Source organism: Manis javanica, chromosome 4 (genome assembly GCF_040802235.1).
Source record: "Manis javanica isolate MJ-LG chromosome 4, MJ_LKY, whole genome shotgun sequence".
Taxonomy (NCBI): Eukaryota; Metazoa; Chordata; class Mammalia; order Pholidota; family Manidae; genus Manis; species Manis javanica.
In genome coordinates, this window is record NC_133159.1 from 134,145,922 (window position 1) to 134,158,131 (window position 12,210).

Sequence of the window (12,210 nt, forward strand, 5' to 3'; positions counted from 1 at the left end):
GGACTTGCCGGGCGGGGACCGTGAAAGAGAAGATAGGGGCGAGGCTATCGTGGGTTCCTCCTCAAGTCTCGAGGGTCGAGGCTCTTGGGAGCCCCTAGAGGTCCCTGATCACCGCGGCTGTGCTCTCGGTGACCCAGTCCTCTTCTCCCGTCCTGGGGGGCCTTACCTGGCACTCTTAGACCAATGCTCCCATTTGCTTACTCCTTGCCCGAGTTGTGCGGGCCGAATGTTGTGAACGGGGACAACACCATGTCTTTCTTCTGCTCCCCTCCCTGTCTCCGCTCCTGGTAAGCAGTGGCAGCCATGAGTGGGGCCACATTCCCTACCTCAGGGGATCCCACTGCGCCAAGAGGACAGAACTCAGCTCTCACCAGCCCAGCTCCAAGTTGTGTCTTGGAGCTGTTTTCCGGAGTGCTTGGGTGCCATTGACATCTTTAGAACAGACTGTGTAAAAGGTTCACATGTGAAAAACTGCGACCATAGGAAGGCCCCAAGCCTGAGGGATGCTTTCCTAGGAGAGTGGTGCATACCAAGAACTCAGATTACCTAAACTTCCTGGATTCTGGCCAGCATTTGCCCTGCTTAGCTGCCCCTTTGGCCTAGACAGCTTTTCTCCTGCTCAGTGGCCTGAGCTCCTGGCATCCTAAACAGAAGGCAGAGCAGCCAATGAGACAGCCTGGACTTTTGAAGAGCAGTGTTCCAGCAGGATAGGCCTTCAGCAAGGTCTGCCCCACAGAGCAATGTTCCCCCCAACCCGGGGCCGTTTGCCCACCCAGCCCTCTGGCACCATCTTGCTCTCTGTGATGGTGATGTGAGCACAGCTGGCCCTTTAAGTCAGCTCTGTGACCTCGGGCTCCCCTGGAGGCCCTCCCTGCTTGGAAACTCCTAATTAAGGTGTAGGGAGAAGTGAAAAACAAGCAGCCAGGGACAGACCGTGCCTGGGAGGCTGCCCAGAGAGGAGGGATGGCTAGGCAGGCTGGAAGCGGGCAGCCAAAGAGAGAACCAGAAAGGGGCAGTGCTCTGCCCCTCGATCCATGGACCAATCTTCTTAGGATGATCACAACTCTGGACAGGACTGTGACCAATGTTAGTCTCAGAAACACACCTCTCTCCTTGATAAGAGTCCAGCCTAGACTTTCCCATCCCTTCCAGGTTCTCTGCACCCTGAGGGTGCAGGATCTCAATTCAGGAATCCCCTGAGTCCAGGCCCTCTCCCTTCAGGACACAAAGACCCAGCCTGTAAGCAGCTTTAGCTCTGGCTGCAGCTGTGAGTTTCAAGAGGGAAAGATTGGCTCCAGAACAGTGGCTTCACCATAGCAGGCACCCCTTAGGGTCTTTCCCTAGGCAGAGGTGGGGTCCATTGGTGATGGAAGGCCCCCATCCTCTTGTAACATTGCCTCGCAGTCTCTGTGCTGAATGAGCCGCCCTGACCCCCATTAGGAAACCAGATATTGTCCAGGAGAACTAGGCAGCAAGGACAAAATGTGGACATGTCTCCCAAGACCCTGAAGGGTAGGACATTGGGAGCTGCCATTCAACTTGGGCTGAGAACACCTCCATCTGTTTGTGGGGTTCTCCCTCCCTGAGTTAGTCAGCAGTCTGAGTAATTACTGCCTGACAAGAAGGCGGGCACAGTGCACCCCCATATTATACCACAACACCCGCCTACAGTCGCCCCCACCCCCTCCCTGGCTGGACTCCAAAGCAGCATCCAGCCCTCCTGAGGCCTGAAATAACTGTGCTTTTCACACTCACACCCAACCCCTGCCAACTTTGCCTAGGATGCTGGAGTTTGTGGGGCAGCAGGTCATGGAGAGGCAGTTTGGGGAGGTGGAAGGAGGATTAGCATACCCTGATTCAGGCCCACAATTTGGCAATGTTCTGCTGTGTGACATTGAGCAAGTTGTTCAATCTCCCTAGGCCTCAGTTTACTTGTGGAGGGGCCTCTACAGCTCTCCATGCCATCGAATTCAGCTTTAGTGTCTGCCTGGCAGGGTATAGGGTCAGTTGCAGCTGGGTAAGGCTAAGAGAAAAAAATGCCTCGCTTTCCATTCCTACCCACCCCTCCCATGGACCAATCTACTTTATCTTCAGAACAATGTTACTTTCTTGCCTCCAAGCATTTGCACATTCCCTCCTGCCTAGAATGGCCCTTCCCCTTCTCAGGTGATGAACTCAGCTCTCAACACCTAACCTAAATGGCACTTCTTCATCAGGAAGGTGAAGCCTTCCCTGATGGTCTTCACCTTCTTACAGAGCTAGCCCCTCCCACATATTGTATCTCTTTCTGTCACATTCTAAGATGGCTTGTGTCTTTCTTCCCCAACTATGCCTTAAATTTCTGGAATTCCAAGCCTGTAGCTAGCTTAAACCGGAGCTTCAGGGTCACTGAATGCATGTGTGAGTGAATGAATGATACTGGTCTTTTCTGACCTCCTATCATGCTAAGTTTTTCTCCAAGGAATCATACAGCTTATTTTCTCACTTCGATTAGATCTGTGCTTAGATGTTACCTGCTCAGAGCAGCTTTCTCTGGTCCCCTCCCTCATATCAGCTCCAGAACAATACCCTGCTTGCTTTTCTATCAAGCACCATCTCATCTAGACTTTCCACATCTGGTCCCTATTAGCTATAAACTCCACAAAGGCAGGGACTTTGTCTTCTTTGTTGGCTGAATCCCCAGTAACAGTAGTGCCACACACATGATAGACCCTCATGATTGACCTGCACATATTTAGCCCACTTTTTCCTCTCCCAGGGCCCCTCTTAGCCCAGGCCAGTAGGGGGTGCTGGCCTCCACCCAGAATACCGTCGGGCCTGAACCTCTACTCAGCCTAATGGGCCCCCTTCAGGGCCTGCTTTCTAGGCGGTGCATCATCCATTTTCCCCCAAACCCCGGGCGGGGTCTGTAGACTGAGGGACATCAAAGACCCCTCTTAGGTGGAGACAGCCCGCCTGAGCCTCGCAATGGCCCTTCTCTCGCTCTAGGATTTGCGACTTTGTCCTCCCTGAATGCTTGCGGCAAGACTAGACCAGCCCGGGGTACGCTACCCTGAAAAGAATAGTGCCCTGGGCTACCGGATGGGAGGCGGCTTGGTCCTGGGCAGGGAGGAGCCGTCGAGCCTCCGAGGAAGCCTAGCTGACTAGAGAGGAGACCGGGAGGAGTGCGGACTTGTGAGCGCGGGCTTTGGGCGGCGGTCCTCCGTCCCAGCCGGGCGGCTGAGCGCACGCTTCCAGCAGCCTCTCTCCGTGACCTCCAGCCGCGAAGGGCGAGCGGGCGGGGGTTGGGCTGCGGGTGCGAGCCTCGGGAAGCCCAGGGGGTCCGGGAGGGGCTTTCGCGTGGCCCGTTGACCAGTCCGCGGGCTGGGGCAGATACCTGGACGGACACGGGCGGAGGATCGTCCCCGGGGGCGGGCGCAGCGAAAACACCTTGGGAGGCGGCGACGCGCGGCTGAGGGCTGCTGCCCTGGGAATAGGACGGCGCTCGGCTCCGCGAGCTGAGAGCACTTTCATAAATTTTGTATGGGAGGCGCTCCGTGAGCGGGGGCGGGGAGCGGAGCGAGAAGGAGGGAGCTAGCTAGGGAGGGAGGGACGGAGGGAGGAGGCGAGCTGGGGGAAGCCGGGGGGGGCGGAAGGGAGGCGCCCCGCTCCGCCGATCTCTCGGTCTTGCAAACGCGCGCCGGGCGCTTTCCCCGGAGCTCCGCGGTGCGTGCGAGTGCCCTTTTGCAGCAGCCGCGGCGGCGGCGGCCCGAGGGGGCGGAGAGGAGGGGGTTGCGGCCGGGCTACTGGGGGGCGGCGTCCCCACTCAAAACCGCCTGCAAAGAGCTCCGGGCTGCAGAAGCAGGCCGCTGGCTCCGCGGAGCAAGCTGATAGTCCCAGAGCTAAGCGGGCGCGCAGGGCTGCCGGGCAGTGCCACGGTTGCTGGTGGGCGCCGTTGCCCTCGGCGAGGGACCCGGGCTCACCATGCCCCTGCGGGACGGGGCCGCCGGGCGCAAGCGGATCCCCGGCTTGCCCCCGCCTCAACGCGCTCGGATTAGCTGCAGCCGGCGCCCAAGGATTTGAATCCGGACCCCGGGAGGGAACGCGCCTAGGCCGACCTCAGAGTGGTGGCCCCGCGGCCAACATGCTTCGCAAAGGTGAGTTGGAGCCTCAGGGGCAAGTTGGAGTTGGATGCGCACGGGGCAGAGCTGCGAGCCCGGGAACTGCCAAGAGTTGCCCAGCGCCCAGGCTCCGGGCGGGGGGAGAGCCCCTGGCTTGCTGGTAGGCTTGGCGGGGATGTACCCGCCCAGGACTTGCAACTAGAGCTCAGCCCCCGTCTGTGGCCGGTGAGAGACTAGGGGTTTGCTCTGTGGATTAAGCGGCCAGGCCTAGGGATCTGGCTCGACGAGGTCATTTCGAGACCACAGTGAGCTGCCCGTGATGAAAGGGGATCTAGCCTCTTGGGACCTTTGCTTTGCCGTTATAAAGTTTTGCACTTGCAGGCTCCATTCCTTGCTCTGGCACAAGTCGCTAGCTTCTGCCGCTTTGGCGGGGCCGGATCCAACCCGCGCTCCAGTGCAGCCAGACGTCAATCACCGCGCGGACGGGGCGCTCACCGCGCGCCCTTAGCTTCACAGGCAGAGCCTGGATGCCGGCATCGTCCCTGCATCCCTGCTTTGATCCTAAGGGATGGGTTCTGGGCCCCCAGCAGCCGAGGGCAGTTGATAAAGGCCAATTGTCCAGTTCTTTAAACTTTCCTTATGCCCGAAGCGGAGAGATACAAAGGCGCGGGCCGTGTGGGCAGCGTGTGGGGCCGGTGCGAGGTTCAACTTGCTGAGGGCCGGTCCCCCACCCTGACCACCTCACCCCGACGGACCGGCAGCCCGGATCATTGCCAAGACCTGCAAAGTTGGCGCGGGAGCTGGGGAAGTCCCGCCGCGCCCCCACGTGGCTGCGCGCGGGGAGCGGTCCCCAGGGCCCCCGGAGGGCAGGTGACCACGCCGTGAGCCCGAGGACCCCGCCACCCGCTGTCCCGGCCTCTGCTTCTGCCCTTCTCCCCTACCAGGTCTGGGGGTTGGGGTAGTGGGGGGCTGCGGCGCCCCCCCGGGACCCGTTCATTCCTGGCCGGAGCCGGGTGGCGGGCAAGCTGCGGCGCCTGCGGCTGGCTGCCGGGCCCTGCGGGAGCCTGCTGAGGCGAAAGCTCAGGTAGCCGAGGGGCCTGATCCCCGCGCTCCGCACTCCAGCCTTAATCCGCCCCTGTTTCCATGGCAACAGACCGATGTGGCGTAAGCACAGGATTCTGACCTCACAGTAGGATGGGGAAGGAGAAAAACGGCAGGGAGACGTGGCAGAGGAGCGGGAAGGGAAGACCCAAGATGGGCGGAGAGGAGCAGATGTAGGGGCGATAGGATGAGACTCCAGAAGCAGGTCGGACAGGTGGGTGAAGAAACCACGCCTTCGCTTGGGGCTGCATGGTGCTCCCGGGGCAGCTCAGACAATCGAGGAGACACGATTGCCCCGCCATGTTAATAATTATAAACTTGTATGTGACTTGTGCCCTCCACGTGGGCTGGGGCAGTGCCCAGGGAACCGCCGACTGCCTTTTACTGTGGTGTGGGAAAAGTCTCTGCAGTTGGTTGGAGAAACCACTTAACAGATACACCTTAGTTCTTTTTCCCTGTGGAAAGGGACCAGAAATGCTTTTAGTAACCAGCAGTGCTGGCCAGAGTGCCTCTGCACAGAGGGTGCTTTTTACCCAGCTGTGCAGAGGCCGGGGTTGAGGAGCTTGGGTCTGGAGCATGCAAACTTGCCCCAGTGGGGAAGGCTTCCCAGGCAGTTTTAAAGGACCACCACGTCTGGGCTGCAGGTCTGTGATGGAGATAATAGAGGAACTGACATCTCATTTCCCTTTTGGTCTTTTGGCAGTTTACAGTTAAAAATGAGCCACGAGGCAGCCCACATACTTTATTTATATGGTTTAGGTGCCCAGGGAGGCTTGGGCAGCCTCCAGGAGCCTTTCTCTCCCTTTCTTGCTAGCCAGAGGCCCAGCTTGGGATGCGCCCAGTGCATTCTGGGGGCTGCTCCCAGGGGAGAGGCTCACTTACCCTGCTCAAGAGGTGGCCACTGGAGGCTTGGCAGTCACATGTGTTTGCCACTCGGGCTATTTTTCCCATCCTGCATGGCTTGGTGGCAGGAGAGGTTCTACCAATAAAGAGGTCCCCCCACCTGGGTTGGCCAGAGGAAAACAGCAGAGAAGTCTTTTGCTGGGCTGGTCTCAGCTCTAGTGGCTTGGAGCCTGCTGCTGGGACATGTGTGGGCAAAGGAATTTTGTTTTGGTCCTTTCCTGAGCAATTTTCTCCCTTGGCCCCTGATCCTGATTCACTAGGACTTGTTTCCTTGGCACACACATGCAACACATTCATATTCTCTGTGTGGATTCTGAGTATGTGCCCAAAGCCAAAGATATGCCTGAGGCTAATGCCAAAGGAGGTGGCCATTGACCTTTCTGCTTCTCAAATTGTTCCCAAAGGCTCCAAGCAAAAAACATCATAGAATTGGGCTCAGGTAGTTGTCGCAATTTCCCTGACTATAAAACACAGAGCCCTGCATGGGGTCCTGGACTTGAGGGAGTTCCATAGCTATGGTTTGGAAAAGGGTTTGAAGGATGTAGAAAGAGTAGCCTCCTAGTTCCTGTAGGAAGCAAGTAAGAGAAAAAAAAAACCTTCCCTTTCTGCAAAGGGTGGGGCTCATGATCTTGACAAAGGAGTGGAGTTTAGGAGGCGCAGTGGCCTGACACCCTTGAGGAAGGAGGCAAGAGCAGACATTGGACCAGGAGGGTCATCGCTCTGATTCTGTTTGTCCTACGATAGCAAGCTGCATGCTGTCCCCTGGCAGGACATTTTAGGAATTGGGGGTGCTGTCTTGCATCTTTTAATGTACAGACTCTACTGGCTACAGCCACACCTCTGTGAACCAGAATAGCCCCAAGTCCTCAGTGGATCTTGCTACTGACGGTGTGGCACCTGAAGGCTTCAGCAGCTGCCCTGTCTGCTTTTCTGTCTCCTGGCCTAACTTGGCAGAGTCAGGGATATAAAAAGCAAGCCTCTGGTCAGAGATGAGAGGCTGGCAGGGCAAGTGAGGCTCTGAGCCACTCAGTACAATCCAGGAAGGAAGGGCAGTCTGCTGGGGGTTTTGCTTTGCCAGAAATGGCTTGCATAAGGTCAGAATCTATGGTTTTCATTATTAGAGCTATAAAAACAGAATGCAAATCAACAGCCTCTGGGCTAATACAGAACCTATCCTTAAAGTTTTTGTCTTGTTAAGCAAGGAAATAGAGTGCCAAATAGGCTTTGTTAAGTGGCAGTCTAATTAATAATTTAAAATCTTGTAGCTGTCTTTCATTAGAATTATCTGTACATCAACCACAAAATCAGTCAAACACACTCATTTATAAGTTAATGCCATCGTTGAATAATTCAGCAAGAAGTAGATTAAGGCCTGCAACACAGTAAGATGGATTTTGTTCTTTAGGTTTCCATAGCCAGATGGGCTGGTCTGGTGGCTGGATTGGGTCTCCTTTGTGGGAAGAAGGGAAAGCAGTGGGGGAAGGGACCATGGGGTTGTCAGGTGCCTGGTTGACTTGAATCCAGAGGTTCCCTAGGTGCTCTGAGAGTCTCCATGTGGCCAGGTGTGAGCAGGCTCCATCTCTCAGAGCTATTGTCAACATGGCCCTTTTCAGCCCCAAGGGAGAGGGGCTAAAGTGTTCCATGGATACCTAAGGCACTCTTCATTCTGCTGCAGAGGCAGTATAGAAGGGAAGTACAAGGGCCCTGCTCAAGAGGGATGAACTATGATGGGTTTTAGCCCAAATCCAAGTGCAGAAGTGGAATTTCCATCTTCCCAGACCATGCTGACCCGCTCAAGGAATGTAACCTGTTTGCATTCACCAAAACAGCTTCTTTAGCTGGGAGCTTCTGGACTGCTTTTTTCTGCAAAGCTCCTGGTCCTTATGCCAGAAAAGAAAAGCCAAGAAGAGGAATTTTAGGGGAATACCTGGACACCCTAACAGAGAAGAGAGGCAGAGTGAGTTGCTAAGTAAGCCCATGGATGTATTGCCTCACAAGCAGCCAGAATAAAAGCAAGGAAAGCAGTGCGGTGTTCTCGTTGTGGGCTCAGACCATGTAGAAAATGTGGTCTGGTTCAGTTCCTTTCATGCCTACATGGGGCCAATTCCTCATGGCAGTTCGCAGGTCCATTTTCTACAGAGAAACTCTTCAGGATCCAAACACCCTATGTGGGCACACGGGCTCCCCTGCTGCAGGTATGGATTCCAAAGTTGCTGGTCTCTGTCTCAGGCCACCAGTCTTAAGCTGTCTGGAAGGTTACACGGCACTGTTTATGGGGAACAGGTAGATAACCAGAGCAGAAAGTGGATAGGAGAGGTTCTTGGTCAAGTTTGAAAAGAGGAAGTCTGATTAGGAAAAGGAAAAGGCAGGCAAAAGAGTAGGTGTTTGCCCCCTGACCTGTGGTAGAGTTGACAGCAGATGGGACTGAGGAGGAAGGCTTGTGGGGTGAGTCCAACTCCAAGCTTTGGAGTCAGGGCCTGAAAAAGGGCAGAGCAGAAGTTCATTTGCTGGAGAGGAGAAGGAGGGGGCAGGCATCTTGAAGGATGTCAAGAACGGATCTGTTTGGTACCATCTGCAGCGAAGTAGTGGTTAAGGTTAAAGCAGAGAGGAGATGACAGGGAGGGAACAGATGGCTGAAGAAACAAAATAGCTGGCGAAACAGGAACAGAGCCTCCAGGGACAGCAGAAGGCAGGACCTCTGTGCAGAGTGCTGGAAGCCAGCCTTTCCTTGGGGTGTGCTGGCCAGGCCACACTGGGTGGAAGGGAGTCAGAGAGAATTGGGACAAGGACCCCAGGGTGAGGGCTTCCTCAAGGCCTGGGAGAAGACTTAGGGAGACCCCAGCCCAAGTCTCGGGGGCCTGGGAGCAGGGACCTCCTTAGGTATGTTTGGATTGGAGAAAGAGGCACAGCTGACTTCATGTCCATTCCTAAAGCAAGGTGGACCACCTTGGATCTCAGAGCATGCCTGGTCAAGCCTGCCAGGAAGAGGTATAGATGCCAGCTGGAAACGGGCAGCAGGGAATGGGCTGTTGTTCCCTACCTGCCTTGGACCCACTTATGCCAATCCTTGTCCATATGCTGACAGTAGCTGCTTATAACTGATGGGCCGAGCTAAGTGTGCTTTGTGCCTTATCTCATGCAATCTCCACAGTCTGAGCTCAGTCTGTTTGCACTCACTCTTGCTACAGATGCAGAAACTGAGGCTCAGACAAAGGAAGTCCCATGCCCTGGGTCACCCACCTGGCACACTGTTGCATCAGAATGCAAGCCCAGGTTTAGCTGCCACCCCACTCTTTCCCTTGCTTTTTTGACCTCTAAGCTCCACTGTCTTGTGTGCCCATCTGCCTTGATTTATGTGACATTTGTTTGCAGGGTGCTCGGCACTGCTGAATCATTTGTATCTTGTTACAGAGCTCCCTGGTTGTTCCCATGAACACCCCTTCTGGTGTTCCTCCAGGAGTGCTGGCTTGGACCTGGGGCTTCTAGGACCCTGAGCCACTGTCTCACATGTCCTCTTCTACCCTTGCCCCACTTTGTGTCTGAACAGACACACGCCTCACCTCATGTCTCCTACTCTGGTTTCTTCATTGCAGAGATGGGGCAATGGGCCAGCACCATCCCTTCTGCTTTCATGCCCTGGAGGGGCCATAGTTTATTTGGGATCTGGGCTCTCCCCATAGATTGCTCTCCCTGGCTCCCCTTCCAGGATGAACTGGTGGCCCCAGAACATGCCAACTCAGGTGCGTGGCAGGTGGCAGGCAACCCTCTCCTCCTCTGGAGTGCTCCCTCCCTCCTTGGGGGTATTCCCACAGCCAGCCCTAGCCAGAGGGTAACTGCAGAGCTGTCCGCCAAATGGGACTTCCTCCAACCCCTTCCTGCCGCAGCTGAGTTCCAGAGGGGTCAGTTCTCCTTTTGGTTTGGAAAAGATGATGAGGGTGGAGAGTATGGATGATGTTGGGGTATAGAAAGGCACTCTCCCACCTCTGAGTGAGGAGCTCCCCTCTACCCTGGTGAGGCAGGGTGTCTGATCTAACACATGTGCTGGATGCTTCCGAGCCTGTGATTACTGTCAAACCCGTCAGCGAAGTTGGGATCCTAAACTGCAAACAGCCCCGGCTATCTGATTAAGGAGACACTCTGGAGGCCTCTGTGCTGGCACAGCAAGAGGGTTGGCACAATTCAGTGTGTGTGTGTGTATATGTGTGTGTGTCTGTCTGCAGGCAGAAACACACCTGGGGTGCATGCAGCAGCCTTCAGGAGTGTGCATGCCAGAGGTCCACTGGTGCAGAGTGGTGCACCCTGAGTGCAGGTACGTGACCTGCCAACCCTGGAGCCTGTGTTGGCACCCACGCCCTGGGCCCACTGACATGGCATTGGTGAGCCACTCAGTGGGTGCCCCCAGGAGAGGGCAGGCCAGCTCTATGTGCATCACACATCAGGAACAAAGCTTAGTGAGCAGGCCTGTGTCTCACCCGCACAGGGATGGGTGGGCACAACTTGTCACATGTCTGCCAGGGGACAGACCACTGCAGCTCCCAGAGATGGGGCCTCTTGGCGGCTTCCTGGGCTCATTTCAGAGGGCATTGGCACCTCAGTCAGGGTAGATCTGCAATCTGAAATTGAGCAAAAGTCTCCAAATCAGGAGAAAAGCTGGGCCTCCAATTCAGCCCACTGAGGTGGTGTGAAAGTTTGCTCTGCCTCTAAAATTGTTCTCTGGGCACCTGGGCCAACACATAGTGAAGGGGGCCTTTACCTGTGCTTGTATAGAGATTCATGAGGCCCAAGGAAGGGAAATTGGCATTCTTCTTACGATGATTTATTTATAGGGCGATTGGATGATGGGGATATGGAGGCTCAGATGCCTCCATTAGTAAGAAGCACACAAGGCAGGAAGCCTTGCTCTGTATTTGACATTTAGTGGGGCGGCTCCTACCAGGGAGCTGCTTTTTCTTTTAGAAGGTTTTGCCTTTAATGTTCTATTCATGGGTTTGTCTGAGCAGGCTGGGAAAAGGAAGGAGCATGGGGTGCAGTGGGCTTCTGGGCTGAAGCCAGCCAGCCTCAGGGGAGGCAGGGCCCGAGTAGGTCACTCAGTGGGGCAGCCTGGGCAGGCCAAACGCTGGGGGGAGGTGACTCTGCTCCTGCACCAGCACGCCTGTGGCCTCTTGGGCGTGAGCTACATGCCTCATGCCTCATGCCTCCTGGTGTTTACTCTCCTGTCTGTCTCTGTCTTCACTGGCCTCTGGGCTTTGCCTCTAACAGAGGCCTTGTGTGACCTTGGCTTTGGGCCTGGCAATGGCCCTTTTTTTCTTGGGGACTGGGGTATTGCGGAAAGAACACCAAATCTGATTTCCTACTTTGGTTCCATCCCTGTGGCTGACTCACTAAGACCCTGGGCACATTTTCGCCTCTGTGGGCCTCAGTTTCCCCATCTGTAATATGACTAGACTGGTGGGTTTTCATATGTTTTCCAGCAGAACAGTTTCTTCAAATAATATCTGATGTCAGAGCTCAGAATATAAAACAGATAAGCACAGGTGGCCCTGGTCAGAGCTGGGGTAAGAGGTCTCCTCCTTTGGCCTCATGGCCACCCAGGCAGTCCCCCCAAGTTTGGAGATGAGGGAGTCTCCCTGTAGTCTCTCCAGCAATACAGGGAACACAGGAAGGCCATTGGGTGTGCTGTGTGCTATGTGCTAATGAAGGTACATTGCCCAGACCACAGGCCTGAGGTTTAAGCGCTCTCTCCTGCTGGGGGAGTGGCTTGTTTCCACCTCCCCTTTTGGGCCCCTGTGACCACATACCTCCCTGGGACAAACTGTCTGCACTCAGAGTCTCCTTGCCCTCACCTCCCTCGTACTTCTCAACCAGGCCTCTGGGTGTCTCCTCCATCACTCAACTGTCACCCTCTCACTTGCTGCTGACCCTAACCAGACACTTCCCTTGTTTCACCTGATCTTCTGGTGGCATTTGACTCTGCTGGCCATGGTTTCCCCTTGGCTCCCTGGCAGTGGCTCCTCTGGTCTTTCTTCTCCTCCTGCGGCTGGTCCTTCTCAGCCTTCCCTGCCAGCCTCACCACCTCTTGCCACCCTCAAATGCATGCCTCCCTGAG

General features: G+C 55.6%; 1 protein-coding gene across 5 annotated transcripts in view; it reads left to right on the forward strand.

The window, feature by feature from the left end:
• Positions 1-3,612: 3,612 nt before the first annotated feature.
• The window catches only part of RTN4RL1 (reticulon 4 receptor like 1), a 65,225-nt gene continuing 56,627 nt past the window's right edge, over positions 3,613-12,210 (forward strand). For 2 of the 5 annotated variants that reach the window (XM_073235041.1, XM_073235040.1), the window contains exon 1: positions 4,184-5,415. Coding sequence is in view for 1 of the 5 variants with exons in the window: in XM_017651612.3 (XP_017507101.3) it covers positions 4,124-4,136 (13 nt within the window). In the remaining 4 variants the exon portion in view is untranslated. The other 3 variants (XR_012130541.1, XM_017651612.3, XM_073235042.1) reach the window with 3 other exon arrangements.